Below are 21,566 nucleotides of genomic sequence, written 5' to 3'. Positions count from 1 at the left end.
GTAAAAATCCCTTTACTTTTTTGATCTCGGGCTAATCACGGTTAAAAACAGCTAGTATTATAGTATTTAAAACAGTGATGCGTCTTCATGATTTAGGTATAAGGTACTGCGACTGAAAGGTAATTTTATCGTTGGATAATATTTTTCTGTGGTTCGGTTGACCGGACATCTAAACCACGGGTAATAATTGGTCGATGTAATCAATAATAATTATTTTTACATTCTGGATCCCTAACTCAGATCCAACATTAGACAAATGAAACCAGTAAATACAAAAATATCACTTTATTGCTTCGTCCTTACGTGCTAGGTAAACATTGTCTGTGCGTAAGAAAACATTACCGCCGTCGACGGTCCGCACGGCTCGTGTCGGACTTATTGTCTAGTAGGGTGCGCGCACGCACGGCTACCGCTAAGGTGTTCAGTAAATTTACAGCCTCTTAGAATAAGAGGTTGTTGTATTTCGGAATTCAGCGTGAATCATACCAGTGATGTATATTATAGCATATACCCTCGCCAGTGGGCTACACATGACGATAGTTGCCAACTTGAAGGCTCATCTTTTATATATCAAGACAAGCCTTCAAGTTGTAATTCTGTAGTCTCGAGTTGGTGTTCTAGAGTTCCATGAGGTACAGATAGCTGGAGTTTCGAGGCTAGACATTCTGATTTACCCACAAAAATAGACGATGGTTGCCAAGTACGGCTATCACTTGAAATATCGTTATAAATACCACTATGGGGAAAAGTAGATGCTTCTTAGATCGGTAGACCGTGTTGCCCGCACTATTTTTTACGTCGTACTTAATTCTATTTGGCACCAAATACAAAACAACCGTATCCGGAAGGGAACAAACAAACACGCCGCGCACCGCGGTCACAGCAATATGGCGGACCGGGACCCACACACTACCTAGTTAGCGTTACTTTTAAAGCAAATCACAGCAAAGTGGAGTCATTCGGTCGAATCGAACACATGGAACCTACTTACGTCTAAATTTATTCAGCCCGAACGGAAGTCGTATGTCAAACGGACATTTCATATTGCAGTCCTTGTCTTACTGATACAGTTAATAGAAGACGGCGATATAAAATGGCCGTTTCACAGCTGACTTTTGACCGGAACTAGGATTGAAAGTTCAACAAGTAGTATAGCACCACACGTCTCTCCGAGAACGCCGCATGCGACGCGAAAACAAAGTGATATGAGTTTTACTTACAGTATCACTAATAAACTTATGACTAAAATTTGATACAATTTATCTATTCACTAATAAAATATGGCAGTCTGTCTTCGTTTTCTACGGAACATAGCTTATTTGTACCTATAGGTTTATAGAATTCCTACTTACCATAGATAATGTTAACAACGAGACTACGCACAAATTCTACATTATAAAACAATCGTATTCGTCAAATTGTGCATAAATCTCAGAAAATTAAATCCTTAATTCTATAAAATGATTGAACTATATTTAATCTGTATGTAATCTATGCAGTTTGGCAGTATTGTGGAGCAGGCAAGGGCTACCTTTGGGAAGCGCGGTCTCCACAATCCTTCGACAACGACCCTCACCTATTGAGCGCACTTTGTACATATTCAAAAGGAATGTGAAAATCTTACAATACTTTGAGGAACAAATAATTCGTTTTAATCTCTGTCATTCAATCTCAGGAGCGTCCTTATCTGGTGACACGGTGCTGTCGATAAAACTTTTCTTTTTCACTATAATTATCTCAAATCACACTTATCGCCACACCATCTTTATCTTTTTAGTGCAGTTGTTTATGACTTTTTAAACACCCGCCAAATTTTATGAGCAAGTAGATCAAGTTTTCAAAGAAATATAAAGCAAAAATTCAAATTTCCCATAAAATTATCTGTTGTTATTTTGTACGAAAAGTCGGATTACTTATCGATAAATTCTATGATCGTTTCGTTTGATAATTTGACTAGTGTTCAACAAGCCATGTACATTATATTGGCGATATTATATGACTGTTTGATCACTTATTCTTAGTTCATAGGTCGGCATGTAAAATGAGTAGCGCCGGTGCGGAGGGCTGAGCGCGAGTTTGGTGCGCGGCCCGGAGCTGCGCATGCACGGCGTCCCAGCGCGCGTCCCGAGCGACGCCGTCGCCGCGCCGCCGCGCCGTGGAGGCCCCGCGGCCGCGCCGCCGTGTGCGGGGGCGCGGCGCCGGAGGCGCGGACGGCGGCGGCATGCCTGCGCGGAGCGGCGAGACCGCGGCGGCCTCTTCGTCCTGGAAAACGAGTAAGATAGATGTTTAACAAATGATTCACGCAAACATGACTGCAGTCGCTTCACAGTAATAACCAAATATGGCGAAGATCGTTTTCATTCCCAATGATGTCATAATATAGAATCAAACTCATTCCTTATTTACGTCTTTGTCACATCTTGTTATTGCTGACTTCGAGTGTCCTGGCAAGATAGCCAATGATTTTTGAGCAAGTTCCCAAAAACATACGCAACCAAGCCATGCAAAACTGAACGATTTAATGTTTATGCTAAAGTAAGTAAGACGGAAATAAACGACGGCGGTACCTCTAATAGAAACCTCAACAAAGAATGAAAATAAAAACTGACCTGCTAGAAAATTCTGTCAAGTATAGTGTACATGCTGAGGTTGGCCTTCTTCCGCCAGCCGGGGGGCATGTCGGCGCGGCTGTCGTCGCTGTCGTCGCCGGGCAGCGGGCTCGGCGCGCCCTTCTCCAGGCGCCGCTCGGGGCCCGCGCGCGGCTCGGCCCGGGGCGGCGCCCGCCGCGAGAGGCGGCACGCCATCACGAATGCTGCTATCTGTAATAGCCCAAGTGGGTAATTATGTATGAATGCATAGTAAAACAATGTAAGAGCCGTGAGTGCCGTGTAGTTCCCGGCACCATTGACCACCATTACCGGCACCAAGACGGCATTACAAAAAAGAATAGGACCACTCTATCTCATTCCCATGGATGTCGTAAAAGGCAACTAAGGGATATAAACTTGGGATTCCTCTTTTAGGCGATGAGCTAGCAACCTGTCACTATTTGAATCTCAATTCTATCATTAAGCCAAATAGCTGAACGTGGCCATTCAGTCTTTTGAAGACTGTTGGCTCTGTCTACCCCGCAAGGGATATAGACGTGACCATATGTATGTATGTAACAATGTAAGAGCGTCAGTGGGCACAGGTTCAAACAAAACTATTTTCTAAGTTATGTATATGTTACTTTGAATACTAACCAATGCTCTTACAGTGAGGCAAATGGGTTTGCATTGGCAAAAGGTTGCGAAGGGCAGATGGGACTTCGTGTTAAAACCTGACTCACCCAATCCAGGCTCCATGGTCAAAAGTATACCCCGGGCTCCTCTCCAGAGTGTTGATGGTTGCAACAGGATTTAACAGAGACTAAAGCCAGGAAGAAGAAGCATAGAGAAACGATGTGTTTTTAATTTTAAATTAAAAACACTATACATTGTTTTTCTAAGTTCGCTCGTAAGGGTGTATATTATTCATTTATTTTCAGGCATCAAAGTTTGGGTAATGGCTTCAATTACCTGCAACACGAGCCCCAGCATAGCGAAGACGACGATGACGAACACGTTGTTGGGAGCCTTGCGCTCCACCTCCTGCGGACACATCAATACCACACGTCAGTGTCATCAATGTTTGTGAACTAATGTTACCAGTTACCAGTTACCTTTAAGCCGTGTGGTTCCCGGCACCAATAAAAAAAAAGAATAGGAACACTCCTCTTTCACATGGGTGTCGAAAAAGGCGACTAAGTGATAGGCTTATAAACTAGGGATGTTTTTAAGCCATGGGCTAGCAACCTGTCACTATTTGAATGTCAATTCTATCATTAAGTCGTGCAGCTGAACGTGGCCTATTCGTCTTTTTAAGACTGTTGGCTCTGTCTACCCTGCACGAGATATAAACGTGACTATATGTATCTGTGTAGGTAAGTACCTTTATTAAACTTTTCGCAGCTTTAAGCAGGTTTAATAAAGAAACTAGGAAAAAGTCGTTTACGACAGTTTTCTAAGGATGCAGCTCTCCTACATTTTCAGATGTGTAAAGATCAGAAATGAATCATTGGCACATAGCCTAGGTAGAAAATGAACAGGTGCTGCCTTCATTCGGGCTCCTTCCCTTTATTCGTATAAGCGATTTAAGATATAAAAAACAGTAGTTTTATGTTCCTATTTCCCATTTTACTGGCTTTTCCTAATGAGGTGGCGCACCTTGTCAATGGATGCCGTCACTCAAAATTTACAACAGTATAGTTTTCAATGCCAATATCTTTGTGTTGTAACTCATCATAATCTCAGGATTACTAATAGTTATCACGGATTGGGCGCGTGTTTCGGCGATAGCATCACCATCGTGAACTAGTTCCCAGAACTTACACCTTGATACAAATTGTTATTGCATATTTACTGATTGAATCATATTTCATTAGGTATATCAAAACAAAAAGTATTAGTAAGAATCACACCTGCTCATATTGTATGTTTTATATGTACTCGTACCAATAAAATGAAATTCTCATTATGCAAGTCATAGAGAAATATTAAAAATTTGTTTCTCTCTTAATCTAAAGAAAACTGTAAATCAGTGCTTCTTTTGTCATATGCTTGTATTTTTTGTTCTGCCTTGTTTTGCCTGCCTGTGAACTGAACTATTACTCTTTATCTCGGTCTGTCCGGGGAGGGGACCGCTGAGACTGGAATCTTTTATACCTTTGGCTTGTCTTTTTCAGGCATACAGCTATTAAGGGAACTCTAACTAAACTCTAACTCTAATTCTCAAGGGTTTCGTAAGAAGCTAATGCTGATGCAGGATGCATGACGTCTGTCACCGACACTTGTACTTTCAATTCTTTATTTACGCCAATAATACAAAGGCATAAAGTATTTGGCAAATAATTCTTAAATAGTAAATATAATATTTCATCATCTATGGGGACTTCATTATTAAACAAAAGAAAAAAAAGTATAACATGGGCAAACACTTTAGTTACTCTTACTCTAGTTACTTACAGAAACAAACCAGATGGAAAACATTCACTTTTTCCACAACGTAACAAAATTTGTCTTATTATATACTAACTGTGTCCGTGTGGAATAGTTGTTTTGGGCATCATTGAAGCCCTCAAGGATGAATAATTTTCCCCGTTTTTTTTTACATTTTCCATTATTTCTCCGCTCCTAATAATAGCAGCGTGATGTTATATCGCCTTAAGCCTTCCTCGATAAATGATCTATTCAACACAAAAATAATTTTTATTTCGAACGTAGTTTCTGAGATTCAAACAAAACTCTTCAGCTTTATAATATAAGTATAGATGTAGGTCTATCCCGAAGGCTTTACCTCCAACATATCCAGCACCGGTTCCACCACATCCCGGTAGTTCTTCACTGCCAACAGCGCCGGTTTTACGTCTTCCATGAGCCTCATGCTCTTCCTCGCCAGCTCAGCGTGTGGGTCGGTCTCCCACCACTCCTTGAGGGACGCCGCCATCCACGCCCCGTACACCACCTCGCTTATCGCCAACACTACTACGCCCACAGCGTACTGAAACAATAACATACAAATTTATTAAAATACACGAAGCTAGATTTGCTTGTTAAGACTGAGAGCCACTCATTTATTTATGATTTTGTGATCGTGACAAATGGGGAAGAATGTCTGTAGGAGTGATGTGGACTGTTGTATTTGGACCATACGAGACTGGATCTCTAGGTCCTCTAAATGTATCCTTTGTCTTTCTAATGGACTTGACTTTACGATGCGTATACCTACTAAGCGCCGTCCGCTGCCCAATTTTAAGTCTCTTTCGACCAGTTAATTAGCAGATCAAATAATATTATTGGAGTTTCGATCGACTTTCTCCAAGTTTATAATAAATTGCAAAACAGCATATATTCAAAAGTATTTCAAAGATTTCCTTAAGGATGTATTTCAAAACTGATCATACCAATTTGAGACAATTCCTATCCGGCTTCTTGGCTCTGTAGGCGGTGGCGGCGGCGGCCAGGTAGACCAGCGCGGCCAGCCACAGCCCCGCGGCGAGCACGTAGCCCAGGGTCACGCGGTACTGCGTCTCGCAGAGGAACCGGAACCACGCGTACGTGCTGGGGTCCCAGGCCAGGCGCGCCGCCGTGGCCAGGAGCGCGCCGCTGAACATCTGAAATGGACATTTTTTGTTTTAATATCACATCTTGATGATAAAGTCATCTACTTCCATGCTATCCGCCTGTATTTGTCAATATCTGATGTAATATATTTCAAAGTGAGGTGTGTTCAGTGGTCGTTTCCACTGTAGGTTCGACTGTTTGTATATTTTTTACGTAATCATTGATTGTAACGTTTTAAATTAATCTCATTTCTATACAGATTTATGTAAATTGCCTACAAGTTCAAGATAGGGCCGATACCATAACTGAGATTTTCTGAGTTGTGTACAATACTTTAATTGTCTGAGGTCAGACAGGAGTCGCTTCGTGTAAAACCTGTCTTACTTCATCCAGGCTCGTGGTCACTGGAGCACCAGAGGTGATGACGCCTCCGGGACACACGTCAGAAGGATGATGTTGATGATGATATTTGCCTTTTTCTTTTATTAGGCGTCTTCTATCTATATAATATCTGAGTATTCGAATGTACTGTACATATGTAAGTCTATATGCAGAGATAGTATACCAGTATCAGCTAACTCTGCGCCTACATCGCAGACCAACTTGACCTACATGTCACATATCGCTGATACCTCTGTATTTCATGATCATTATGTCTGTTACACTTATCTTAATTTCTCTTATCAAAGTACCTAATTTGCAGCAAAGACTTATTGAACTCATACTGAACGTCCACAGACAGACAATAGAAGCTCTGTTTTCAATAATGTAAAGACATTCCTGAGATAACACTTCACAAAGGAGTGTTGTGGAGATTCGTCATAAAAATAACTTTAATACTTTATCTATAAAGAACAAAGTCTGTCGGCGCAGTCATCCGAGCAGGGGTCAGCTCTAATGATGCGCATAACTCAGGTTTTTATGCTGTGAACATGCATTATGCCTATATCTGGGACGAACTATGTTCAATACCTAGCCTTGTCAACTTAAATAATTAGACATTGTGATATATTGTGACTCAAAACAGATAGAACTGTCTTAAAACTAGGTTCGGCATAATATATTTTTTTTATTTTCGACATAACAGGTATTTATTTATTTAATTTCGACATAATAGGTATGCAATTAAGTACTTAATTATTTTCCACAAGATAGGATTCGATTGGATTGGACTAACTTTAAGTAAATGTTAGCGTACAACACCTACCGTGCAAGTCTACACGGTACTTTAAACTAGAATTTTCTAGATTTCTAGACTAGACTCGGCTTGACCACTCTCCATTTAGTCTACTTATGGAAAAATCACAAAAAATACATATCTAAACCGTATTCGTTCAACGAAGGAAAATGTTAGAAACTTAGGTGAGCTAGCGACTTTCACTATCTTTGAACCTCAATTCCATCATAAAGCTATCCAGCTTAACTTTACCTTCGAGTTTTGTTACTATTTAACTCTGCTGACGCCGCAGTGTTGTTTTGTAGACTAAAGAAACTCGTTAAACTATTTCTTGCACCATTGACTCAGGCCGTTTACACCTCCGCATCTGTCTACTAACAAAATTACTTTCCTCAGTCATTCCGGAGATGACCTTGCATAATGTGAAGCACGTAGAACATTGGCCGTGAAATGTGGATCACAATACAATTTCCCACAAACCGTGGTTTACTACAATGTACTACATAATACAGTGAATGTCGTAGTCGGCCGGACGCCCGGAGCGCGGAGAATGCAAATCGCGAGCGTCGTGAACGGCGCGTCTTCGACCATTGATGGTACAGATACCAAGCTTCTTGTTACTTCGAACATAAACAAAGTAGAAAGGAATATTCTATCATGATATAAGTATTATCTTTCCGTGTAGATTAGAAAAGTCAATCAAAAGAAAGGTAAAAGAAATTGGCTGGCAACCTGTCACTTGCAATCTTAAAAGCTTCACAGCTGTAGGAAAATCATTCGTTTGCATAAAATCAGCATGAACATTTTTGTTTTTTTTTTCTCTCCAGACCGGCAACATTAAAACGTTGACAAGTTTAGGAAATAGTACAAATATATATTCCTCGTAGCGCAGATGATTTCTAAATCATATGCTCGCTATGAACCGATTTCAACGATTCTTTTTAACAAACCTCCTTCTTCTGGCTTTTAGTCCCGATTGCATCCCCAGCGCTCTGAAGAGGAGCCCGGGGTAGGGGGAAGTCCCCCAGTGGCGGACACCTAAGGTTATTTCAAAATAAAACATAAAATATTTAAGGAATGTTTATAAAATTATGACTTATATTAGATAACAAAGTTAGCAATCAAATTAATTTAACAAAAATGCAACCTCTGCTAAAAAATAATGAATACTATCAAACAAACTTTGGTAACAAAAAACATAATTTTAAAAAGTGGCACCTAGTACCGGACGAATATTTGTGCACGCAACTGACACCAGTTTCATCACAGTTATAAATTCTTGAGGGTGTGAATGTTGTACTGTTTCATCAGCTTTTCAAGGTTGTCGTAGAAGAGATCCACTCGTGGTTTGTTAAATCCTACGGGGCGCATCATGCTTGTCGATTCCGGTGTTCTCAACGAAATGTCAGAATGCCTTTTCATGAAGTCGTAATTTTTTATTGCGACTTTTATTTTTGATTTATCAGCACTGCCTTTTTCTTTATGAAATCGATGAGGAATCTTCATGACTTCAGCTAAGTCGTATGCTAATTTTAGAAACTTCTTTTTCATGAGCGGCATGCATCTATTTGATAAATCTTTAATGTGGTCCACCAAGACTTCTTCATACTCTGCTGAGAAGGTGTTAGTGAATCTACCTAATTTTTTGTTTTTTTTTTTTTGTTTTTGTTTCATTGTTACTTCTTCTCGATTTAGGGCCTTTATTTAATGTATAGTGCTTTTAGGAATATTGTATCGCATTGCAGCTTGTCTTACACTCAGTTCTTTTGACATAACTTTATCAATAGCAGTTTGTAAGCTCTGTGGATCCCAGGATCCTTTCTTTTTCTTCTCTTCCATTTTAACTATCTTCTTTCTTTTATACTCTAAAACAAAATTAAATAATTAAAATAAAATACGTAATTTCTTACAAGAAATATCAATATGTTTACTGTCCGGCACTAAGGGACGACTTAGTGTCCGGTGCTAAGGGACACACATTTTCGTTTATTAGATGGTACCTACTAAAATTGTTTAAAAGATGTAATAATATTCTACCATTTTACGGATAATAATCGAGTACTGATTTTATCTTTGAATACCACTCAAATGTTAATGCATAAATATACTAGAATTACTTACATTGATATTTAGGTGACGCCGTGATTTCGAGCCTAAAACAGCAAATGGTTACTCCTGCCGCGGCCGTGTGCGTCGCTGGCGAAGCACGGCGCGTGATCTTGTACCTGTGTGCCCCAGCACCCCTTTCACTTGTATTTTGAATCGAACTGATTTGTACTCGCTTGAATAGTACGAGTGTCCGGCGCTAGCTGCCGTCCGGCGTTACGGGACTTCCCCCTATGCATTTTACCATGGAACTCCATTGAGGAGTCAGGTTTTAACACGAAGCGACTCCTATCTGACCTCCGCAAACTTTGCAGGTAAACCTAACCCGTATTGCATCGATCATGGTTAGGTACACATCCTGTTATCTGAAAGTGCCGGTTTCCTCACGATGTTTTCCCTCGCCGTAAGAGCATCGTTTAGTATTATTTTTTTTAAAAGAATTTAATAAAAAAAATTATTTCGGCGGATTTTGTAGAATAAAAAATATTAGCTTAATCTCTCTTTCTTATTATCCGTTTCTGATTTGTGCAGTGTGTCGCACCGGCGACTCAATTATTTACCGCGTCAATTGTGCGAACGGGGTCGACTCAAACTTGACCGGGGCAGTCAGCTGAGCGGGGACACTTCAGTGCTTCCAGACGGGAGATCCTGCCCCAAAATCGGGAGGTCAGGATAAGGTTGAGCAATTCAGACGTGGTAAAAATATTCATATAAAATTCGGCACTAGACAAAAATAGTTGGCATCAGAAAGAATCTTATTGAAAAAAACATGACATTTAATATCGACAACAATTTACTTCACTTATTTATTGGAAAATTAAATAGGATGTTAATTCAAGTAATTCGTGTAGTTTTCATTTTATCCACAGAATAGATAAAGAGATATTTCGATAGCCAGCGAGACCAATCAATTAGGCTGGTAACACTGGTCAATTGTCGCGGGAACATTTGAATGGCTCCTTTGTCCAGAATTTGAAGACCAACTGATCGACTACTGTCGAAGACGGAGGACGTTGACCCCGCCCCGGGCGACGCTCAAGTAATGATTCATCTTGAATTGCACCCACACGACAACGAGACTTAATGCAATCACGACTACTCACGTAACGTTGCTCAGGAAAAATGTTTTAAATTATATTTGGTGGAGCTTCAGCCACAAGTCAGCTTTAATGTTGACTGTTCTTACACGAAGCATTGGAGCGTGAAATGATTTTAGCCCTAAAGAAAGATACCTACTATTTGAAAATCTTTTTGACAATATCCAAGATTAAGGATAAATCTTTGTTTAAATTTGAATACGAACATATGAGAAATTATTAAAATTCTAATAGGTATAAAAGTACTTAGTTACAATCGTTTAAAGCTATTTGAATCGACCTAAGTACCTATACGCACTTTATAAAGCAATCAATGGAGAATTATCAATAATGGATATGTTTGTTGAAACCATACACGGCATGGAATTTCGCATAATTGAGACAAAGAATTGTATGTATTGGAAATATTTTACAAAGTTACTAAACAAGTTACTAAACAAAGCAAACTGATGATAAAAAAATAAATCTAGACAATGGAACTACCATAACGTTTTCATGTCTAATGCAATAATTTCCATTAAAATGTGGTAAATCCAGATGAGGAAATTCTCGGAATATCAGCGTTTATACTCTTTGTGAGGCAGACGCCTGTTGAAATTTTCCTATTGTGACTTCCATCCGTGCAAAGTTCATAAATTGCTTTTGTGTCTTCCCACAAAGGTCAAAATTCCACCACGCTGGCCGGAAATAAATAGGTATATCTATGTACGTGGTACAGTTACCAATGTTTCAATTTTATTTTAAAAGAAAGACCTAAAGAAATTAGATTATCAATAGTGAGTAGCAACCACAGTAGAGAATCCAATACAAGATCCTCACAAGTAAATACAATGGAAACTGGTTTTTGCCGCAAAAAATGTTTCCAAATCGTTCCGTGGTCAAGAGATTATCTTTTTGCTGGTGAATCGTTATCAGACCTGCGTCTTTTTCTGTAAAGAGCATAATAAAATGGCTAATGGCTTTAGTGAGGTGCTTAACTCTTCGAGATAAAACAGTGATTCACACACCCCTTTACACTTATTAGGGAATTGATAGCATTTAGAGCCCATGACAACGGCGAGTGACACAAAATTCTAAATTCACAAATTATTTATTCTCTCCACACAAACTTAAACAAATACTTAGATGCATGATTATAAGTAGGTTACAGAGTAAGTCTGTGAGAGACTGGTGTCTGAACTAAGCAGAGCTTGTATCTCAGCTCACCAGCCTCTCCCCACAAGGTGAACACGAGTTTATTTGTACCACCTTTTGTTTAAGATCATTTCTTTTAAACCAAAATACGCTTACAAATAGCCAAACATGCTACTGGGATAAAGCATATCAAATACACTTACACGAAACAAAACTTCCAACAATGCCGTTAATATTAATCTAATAGTTATTTATATCTGCGTTTGTGAACCCGTTTTTACAAATCCCTTCCCTTGCTTGGTCTACATTTATCACTCTCGTTAGAAGGACCTCTCTTGACCTCTTCTGAGACGCAAATTTCGAAACCAATCATACATATTACGGAGATATAGGACAATTCAGTTAAGCAGAACGGTGAAGATTCTGTTGATATTGCTTCCCACTTGACAACGATGCAGAGCTCCAGCGCTTAGTAGCTGATGGTCATGAAGGAAAACTTTAACATTTCTAGCATAAGAACAAACAAGAATTACAACTAGGCTTTTCCTTTAATCCTTTAATCCTTTAATGATATACAAGTTTCTCTGAATCAGTACCGGAATACATATGTATGAACTGGTCGAACGGTGGTTTAATGGTTTTACGTGGATTCATATGCAAAATATTTCCACAGGCGTACAATAGAACTATTCTTAGTATTGGTGCAACGCGGTACCCCGCTAGCCCCATCGGCCGTGTCGCCAACTGTCTTAATAAGAAAATACAAAAGCGCTATAAAATTTTTGTCCAATGATTTCCATTTAGGTACTTTTTGTCGCTAGCCTACATTAAATTCATAAAATTGGCCAACAAAAGTCCCGGATTTGTGAGAAATAAATAAGTAGATACTCGTTAGCATTTACTATATACTGCTTCCTCAATTTATTTCCTTTTCAGATGGAAATCTAAACTACCGAAATTATTGTTTGTTGCAATTATAAAAGCGCTAAATCTCTGCAAACGTTCGATCAGTTGCCAAAAAGGGCTATCTGTAACTTGTTGGAAGCACTGACGACCGGTTCTCGGAAGCGCGAGTCCACTGTCCACCGCTGGGCGTCACAGGACCGGACTAACCAGCTCCAAGAGGGCCAGATGCACGAATCGATCACTTCGTAAGTATTGGTATCGAGTAACGGGAGTTCGAATGACTCACACCTGCTCGATTATCATAAATCATTACCACGTGGATTAATATTTCTTTGCCACGTGCATGGAATTACGTGAAAGTAAGCCTTTTGGTCCTCTCATATCTGAACTTTGGATTTTATTAGGACATTTGTGATTTTGTTCTTCTGTTATTCCCTAGTTAGTATTTCTGCCTACCCCGCTAAGGATATTGACGTGATAATATGTATGTTATCCTCCAGGCTAATAATGTACTCAGTAAGAAAATAAATGATGTGCTCCTTTTCTTTATTAATCACAATAAATAAAATATAAATACAAAAGTTATCGGTAAGATGGATAATTGCTTGTTGGATTTGTTGATTGTCTGATTAAGTCGGCTAGCTCTACAACATCTTTTGGTGTAAAGATTTCGCTGTAGGTTCTTAGTTCAATTCCGATTCGGAAGTTCCTCGTTCCTTGGGATTCTTTTATTAGGCGATTGGCTAGCAACCTGCCACTATTTGAATCTCAATTCTATATGTATGTATGTATGTAAGTTCCTCGCCTCATTCAACACTTTCGCCATAGTGTGGATAGATTTTATTTTTACTTAAATTTGGCTTCAATATGATCTAGACTAGATATTGCATAGCTTTCTTATAAATATAATTTTGGTAACCTTTGCTTTCTGACCTACATTTTCCTCGTCAAATTTAGATCGTCCGGAGAATAGTTTAATTCAAATACCAAACGAAATAATACCTGTACTTCCCGATTTCTAATGGTTTACATACACAAAGTTTTCAACTCTGGATTCTGGGCATTAATTTAAACTGTATTAAATTAATATTCTTAATTAATTTAAAAACTGGCGCTTTGGAGAAATAAAGACACATAGAAGAACCCTTTAAAATTTACGAATTTCCTTAAGCAAAAAAAATAAATAATAATAGATAAATATACTCGTATACGGGACAAATTACACAGATTGAATTAGCCTCGAAGTAAGTTCGAGACTTGTGTTACGATTACTATCTCAACGATACGATATTTTATAATAAATTCTTATATAGATTTAAACATTCAAGACCCAGACCAATTTTCCTAATATCGGAATCCTTTGATTCTATTTCTATAGGTGACGTGTGGAAGCCAGTTAAATTCTAGAAAACTGAAAGCTCTCAAAATAAATGAGTCATTAGGGAACAATGAAACAGGAGTGCTGACTAATGTGGGGCGGCATTCGCTTATCGCACTGTGACCAATGGTATCATTTCTTATTACAAGTATTTTATTATTGTTATTTACCGCCGAACATAATCAAAGGCAAGATAGAGGGCCCCGGGCTCTGAATCAAAACAAAGATGCAACCGGGACACATACCGCTTCTTCTGCACTGACGCCTTGGAAGCGGCAGTAAAATTAGTTTGAAGTCATTTATTTGACGTCAACCAATGTAGTCAAACCAAAAGATTTGACAACTATTAAGCATCCTAGAAGTATCCTATAATAATGAATATTTTGAATTCAAATGATGTTAATCGCTGTTAAACGAGACAAGTATCTAAAAATTGGGTCATCCAACACCTGTTTAGTGTGCTGCTACCCAAACATACATATAAACTCGGGCTATTATTTAAAAAAAATAAATGTAAAGAATAATAAAAAAATAGGTGTAAATAGTTTTTCGAATTACAAAAATTAGCATCTCTTTGTTTATACTATGGCAAAGGCGATGATGCTCGCAGCCCGACCTAAACATTGCGTATCAATTTGGCCCACACTAAACAACTGGCCACGACACAGATAAGGAGTAACTACCTTGTTTGTCTCCCGTTATCTCTCCGCCAGGCCGGTAGGTTTATCTCGGCAAGTCTGGAATATTTTTATGTAACAATCTAACATCAATTTTTGAGGAGCGTCGGTAGTCCAATCTGTAAGGTGCCCGGTTAAAATGCGTGGCGCAAAAAGGCACAAGTTCGAATCCCACCTCGGCCGTGTACCAATGACTATTTTCGAAGTTATGTAGTAGTAAGTACATAAGTTTGAATACTAACCGATGCTCTTACGGTGAGGGAAAACATTCAGGCATTGTATGTAATCATCATCAATCCAATACGGGTAAGATTCCCCTGCAAAGGTTGCGGAGGTCAGACAGGAGTCGCTTCGTGTAATGACCGGACTCATCCAATCCAGGATCCATGGTCAAAGACATACCCCGGACTCTTCTCTAGAGGTGAGGATGCGACCGGGACTTAAGCCAGGAGGAAGAATGATCTAACATAAATTTTCTATCAAAACTTGCAAAAAATTACGTTAAAGACTACTATTACTTAATATCTGGTCTGGCTCCTGAAAAACTGGTCCAGTATCTTTTACTAACAAAAAATAATTTTATTTCTGTACAGCCAAAACTTTGGTTTCGCTAGACGACGAGTCCTTACTGTTTACCTACTTATAACCAGTAATTATTCAACCCACATTTAATTTTGAACATGTTTACTCAAATTAACTTAAAACAATGGTTATGTTTACCCTGTTAATGGAACAATAATATTTATGACTTAAATAGTACACGTCAAACTTACATTACAGACTTCTGAAGTTACATAAAGAAAGAACAAAATATAAGTGTAAGAAAAAATCAAGGTGTAACAATATGAACAAATATAATGTACAGTATGCAATTATGTAAATCTTCGATGTTACTTTTTCCTTTTTTTTTTGTTTCTTTAAGTTCATCAATCATTTTGATTTTTTTTGTTTTAAAATGTTTGTAATGTGTACTATTCAAGTGATGTCAAGCGACACGTAAGCACCGTGTCGTTTCGAAACGACAACGAAAACAATATATAAAAAAAAACATGTTTAAGGTTATTAGAGAACTAAGTAAGAATAATTATGTAAACGGTAACTCGTATGTTATAATATTTAATCGACAGCGTTATATTTCCATTGTTGTAAGTTTTGTAACAGCTTTGTTTAACTGCGGTTGCGCAAGCGCAGGCGATGACAATATCTCGGCGAGTTACATCGGTGCAGCTGGGAACGCGGATGCACATTGCACATTGTCACACTATGATAACACTCTGATAAAATATTTTGCGTTTTAGACAATTTTATCTTCCCTCTAAGGTTAAATTCAAAAGTAGAGAAGATTAGGGGATAAGTCATGTCTTATCACCGTCATGAAACAACCCCAAAAATTACTGCTCACCTCACATGATAGATCCTTTCCATTGTTCCCCATAATAGCAAAATTATACAATGGGATAGAATCAAATACTATATATAACTAATTTTATTTAGAAATATTATGGAAAATATCAATCAACGTTCTTTGCTGAGCCCCGCGACCTTGGAAGAGCTAGCATCCTGGAACTAGTAAATTTCTCTATCGTATAATTATCAGCGCATTTATTTTTTTCTCACTGATATGCAACGAAGTTTGCTGACCTCTATGTGACCACAACACAGCGCTTATATGATGAATAGGTTCTAGACACATGTTGCAAATAAGGCTTTCCCGATGCTTCAAAACTTTAGATTTTGTCATTTCATCGCGTCGAACGACATTCCCAGTAAGAGATTAGTAATCTTTATCTACTTTACCATACCACATAGTTTTACTAGTAACAAACTTTATAAAATATTTCTGAAATTGTGTATAATATGCAGTTCTGCGTGTAAGCTGACGTGTTTGATATGACCAATCGCCATATAGCGTAATACTTCTGACATGATGCATTATTGATTTGTCATGTGCCCAGCACTACATTGCATGTGTGTGTAATAGTTATGACAATGTCATACTAATGAGGAATAAGTAATGTTCTTTAGATCAACTTTTATCTGAGCATTTAAGAGGCCATTATGTCAAGCTCGGGCCACACATGTTTATCATTTATATGATCCTCCGTGCTGTAATAGTATTTCCTACAAACCTTATCATTCATGTACTTTTCGAATTGTCTATCATTCATTTCAAGAACACATTTTTGGTAATTTATTTTAAAATCTTATACAATTAATCAGGAATGATTTCCCTAGCTTTGCCAGGCGATGGGACCAACAACTTATAATTGTTCCGCAGTGATTCACCAGTCATTCACCTACTTTATTGAAGGAGTCTACTTTATTGAAAGAGTTTAAGTTTGAATGAATTTCGGTCACAGCTTTTTTTCTTTATTCTGATAGTTCGGCAACTTATCAAAGTCAGCCGAAAATCGGGGATAAAATGTAAAAATAAATATGTTCAAAGAGTGCTAATAACTAATACAAATACTTTGTTATATTTATTAACGTCAAGCGGTTCGTAATAAACAATGTCTTGACAAATAAACAATACAAAGTTAGTATTGTTTACTTGTGATCTTGACCCATTTAAACAGAAGTGTGGTGCATGATCAACAAAGGTAATTACTTATTGTAATTAGTTTCCTTTATTTTTATCGTAATTTCTGCATTTAAATGGAGATAGAAAACCCTAAGGGTAAAAAGAATTTCATAAATAATTGAAAATTTAAGAATTTTTGGACAAAACATCGGGCGACCCGAGTAGGGTAAGTAAGTAAACCCAAACTAAGTAACTCCGAAAAAAGGTAAATTAATCCTAGCAGTAACCAGAAAAAACTTTAGCGAATGAACGAAATGAACCCAGCTAGATGTAAAGAACGCACTCGTATTCACACACATTTCACATCTTTAATTATTTTTTTTTTTTCACCACATCCATCCATCACCATTTACTGCTGCAGGATATTGGGACTCTCATCAGAGGATATCAGTTTGTAAATCAGCCGAAGATAACCACGAGCGCTCGTGTTATCTGCGACACATTATAACCACACGTATTTGCATGTTCGCAGGCGTAGACAAACTTTAAGATAAGTAGTGTTTAGTGAATAAACAGGATCATAAAGTAGCCGGTCAATATTAGCTCGGACTCGTAGGTGTACGGTTTGCATCGGATATTAAGCTAATAACCTGCTAGGATGTGGTTTAAGGTTGCTACCTTGAAACCGGTGCCACTGCAAAATGAGCACATTGCAGTAAAGTGCCAATGCTTCGATCGAGAGCACGAAAACACCGAAAATCAATTAGTGTTTCTAATACAGCCTCGTCTGCATCAGGGATAGCTATGAATACACCAGCGTCGTCTCGTCTGGCTTTTAAGTGGCTACGAGTGCAGAACGTTCATAATTAACTTAAGTTATTTTATCTCCTCAAACCTTCACCTTTACTACAAATAGCTGACAAATTTTCGTAGGATAGATCAAAAATGACTATAGATAGAGTATTGTCTTCACTAAATATTGATTGATTAATTGAAAAGAGCGTCGGTGGTAGAATCAGAGCCTGGTTAAAAGGCGATTGCGTATAAAGACACGGGTTCGAATCCGCGACCATATTCTACATACATACATTCATATGGTCACGTCTATATCCTTTGCGGGTTAGACAGAGCGACCATATTCTAATGACAATTTTTAAGTTATGTACATTAGTTTGATAACTAACTGATGCTCTTACGGTGAGGTAAAACAGCGTGAGGAAACCTGCACATTCAGGCAACTGGATGTGTAACCATATGATCGAATACGGGTTAGGTTCCCCTGAAAAGGTTGCGGAGGTCAGACGGGAGTCGCTTCGTGTATAAACCTGATTCACCCAATCCAGGATCCATGGTCAAGGGCTTACCCCGGGCTCCTCTCCAGACTGGTGACGATGAAACCGGAACTATAGCCAGGAACACGAATAGACTTCGCTAAGTATACAATAAATGAATGATATCACTTTACCGTGATCCAAAATTCTAGCGTAAAATATACGATCCATCGGTATAATGTGCGTTTATGTAAGCAATTATAGTTTGGTTTACTTTTGTGTATTTGTTCCGGAGCGCGCGAGGTCACCGGTGTCTACACTGCAATGTGATATGGTTAGTTGTTTTGTTTTCTCATATAGTCATTTGGTCCTTTATATAAATATAATATTATTTTGATAAAATCTTAATTTTTTTTATTACAGACTTGGTCATTTTCTTTTTTCTATTGGTGCCGGGAACTCACGGAACAGTTCAAATTTTTATCTGGATTATTAGCAGCAGGAGTTAATTAAGTACTTTTAAGGTATTCTTATAAGTAACTTCGATTCAGAAGCATAGTTTGAATGAGATAAAAAAACCTTCGTAAATTCTGATGCTGATGTAGACTTTGATCGCGGTTTTTACGTGTGATCGATTGTCGAGATCGAGTCTATCAACAAGTTTTTATTCCACTTCTTGCTATCATATTTTTCTAACAAATCCACTCGTGTAGTGTGTCTAGTTAAATTTAATTAAGTTGTAGATTTTAGATTAGAAGTCTATTCTTGGTTCTACTGAATGCAATAATAGTCATTGTGTAATAAATGTTAATATACACATTTTTCTTTACATACCTAGGTTTTAAGCTAATATATTTTTGAGGGACATCACGAAGCGGCTCATCGAGGCAACCGGTAACCCGAGGAATTTTAGTATTTTAGTAATTTGGCTGTTTAGCGGGGAAACGTTGCCAGTATTTTGGGCGCGTTGCTTCGATGTGGTGCTTCGGGAGAGACTTTTTATTTGTGTTTTATTTTATAATTATTTCATAAATAAAGTCGCAGGTTTTGTTGGTGGACCCTGTGTAGAATACTTGAAAGATTACATGAAATGAATCTCTCTTTCCACCCAACAATCTAACGATAACAATCCTGTCATGTGAGGGCTTTGAATGAAAATAAACCTTACCCTGCAATCATCAAGAAGCATAATAAAGTTACCATTGGGACACTCATTGTGTTTAGCCCGCATAGTTTTGGGTGCAGGTAAGCGTGCTGTGGGGTGCGTTCATGTTTTTGTGCATTTTCGACGCCTGCTTTGACGCCACAATCCGGTTTTGAATAGTTAACGTCTGCATCGTATCTTTTAATATTTTGCTTTGGAATTCTTTCAATTTGTATTCGTACTGTTATCTGAGCAGTTTGTTTGTCTTTACCATTTGCCAGAAATGATTTTGGTTCTGCGTTACCCTCGACTGCTTTTCTTACGGACGCATGAAGGTCAATTTGGTTTCTTCCTATTAAAAATACCACGAACAACGGACTCAGCACTGGTGCGCTCCAATTACACGCTTCCCAAAGTTATTTGTTGATCACGCCACAATCGGAGAATATTACTTGATTTGATCCTTGTGTTGTTTATTATTGTAATCAAGCAAGATTCTAGGTAATGAGTGTACATTTTTCTTTTATATAACTGTAGTTATTCTTTGTAATTACATTACATTATTCTAAATTATTTGTGAAGTTCGTGCTTGAAAAGTAATACTTTATCACGACTGCGATAAAATTAATTACTTTTATAATATGTTTCATACAGAAAATAAAATATACCTAAGCAAATATTACTTTGTCTTGTGTTCATTTATTTAAGAATTAACTTTTTGCTTTGAATATTTTTTGTAGAGCAGATGTAGAGCCCACTATGTATGAAAACTGGAAGATAATTAATGTTTGTATGGGAAATTATATGAGGAATGAGTAATCAAATTATTTGTCACGTTAAATGATTTTAACATACCTAGTTTAATTTTAATTATTCATATACCTAATTACAAATCTATTTGGGATACAAGCTATGTATTTTTTAGCACCCTAGCAACCACGGGGTGAAATTTATTTACTGACTTACTCTCATATTAAACATAAGGAACAAAAATTCCCAGGACACCCTGGAGTGATCCTGGATAATCTGACAAATGTCACAACAAGTGCTACTCACAGCGAAGGCGATGTTTATGAAGATGAAGATTTTGTCCTGCATGCACAGGCCCCTGGTGCAGGCCATCGCGGCGTGCTGTTAGCGGTCAGCTGTCTCCGAGGTCTGGTGTCAAGCAGCCATGAAGAGCGGGGTCACACTCGCGAGGCACACATGATGTGTTCCGCCGACGTCGGGCGCGTGCGGTCCCGCGCGCGGTCCGTAAGGCACTGCTGGAGGCGGGCGCGCCTCGTGCGGAGTCGGCCGCGCCCCGAGCCGAGCTTGCACCCCGAGCGCCGGCTCCGCAAGCTCGGATGTCAACAAACCCCCCGCGCCACTCGGCCGAGTGCGAGCGCGACGGAACGCAGGATGCACTTCAGATTGTGTCAAGTTTTTAACGGGTCAGGCTACTTAATGCTTTCGTGTTCGCGACTTGTCTTGCTTATATTTTTAAGAATACTTTGTAAAAAGTTTTTTTTTTCTTTACTTTTGTGCCCATACCTTCGATTAAGTATTATTTATAAGTATAGTATATCGAAGGCCTACTTGTATTTTTGTTTGTAACTATAAACTAAAAAACGACTGGACCCATTTTGAGGCAATTTTGGCACACAGATAGGCAACGCTCAGGAGTAACAGGAATTAAGAATAACAGAAATTAACGCGGACGGAACTGCGGCACAGTAAATAACAAAATATTACGATTTCTTTATTGTGACATTGATACATACATACATATGGTCACGTCTATATCCCTTGCGGGGTAGACAGAGCCAACAGTCTTAATAAAAATGAATGGCCACGTTCAGCTATTTGGCTTAATGATAGAATTGAGATTCAAATAGTGACAGGCCATCGCCTAAAAGAAGAATCCCAAGCTTGTGAGCCTATCCCTTAGTCGCCTTTTATGACATCCATGGGGAAGAGATGGAGTGGCCCTATTCTTTTTTCATTGGTGCCGGGAACCACACGGCACATTG

General features: G+C 38.5%; 1 protein-coding gene across 1 annotated transcript; it reads right to left on the bottom strand.

Moving 5' to 3' along the window:
- Positions 1 to 270: 270 nt before the first annotated feature.
- Positions 271 to 20,946, bottom strand: LOC106134117 (uncharacterized). The gene is made up of 6 exons (XM_060945581.1): positions 20,611 to 20,946; positions 5,984 to 6,193; positions 5,377 to 5,580; positions 3,561 to 3,632; positions 2,610 to 2,819; positions 271 to 2,262 (listed from the first exon to the last, which is right to left on the bottom strand). The coding sequence occupies exons 1-5, from the start codon at positions 20,674 to 20,676 to the stop codon at positions 2,613 to 2,615; spliced, it is 759 nt and encodes a 252-aa protein (XP_060801564.1). The 5' UTR covers positions 20,677 to 20,946; the 3' UTR covers positions 271 to 2,262; positions 2,610 to 2,612.
- Positions 20,947 to 21,566: the final 620 nt, after the last annotated feature.

Source organism: Amyelois transitella, chromosome 8, assembly GCF_032362555.1.
Source record: "Amyelois transitella isolate CPQ chromosome 8, ilAmyTran1.1, whole genome shotgun sequence".
Classification (NCBI taxonomy): domain Eukaryota; kingdom Metazoa; phylum Arthropoda; class Insecta; order Lepidoptera; family Pyralidae; genus Amyelois; species Amyelois transitella.
This window is presented reverse-complemented; position numbering and strand designations above follow the sequence as displayed.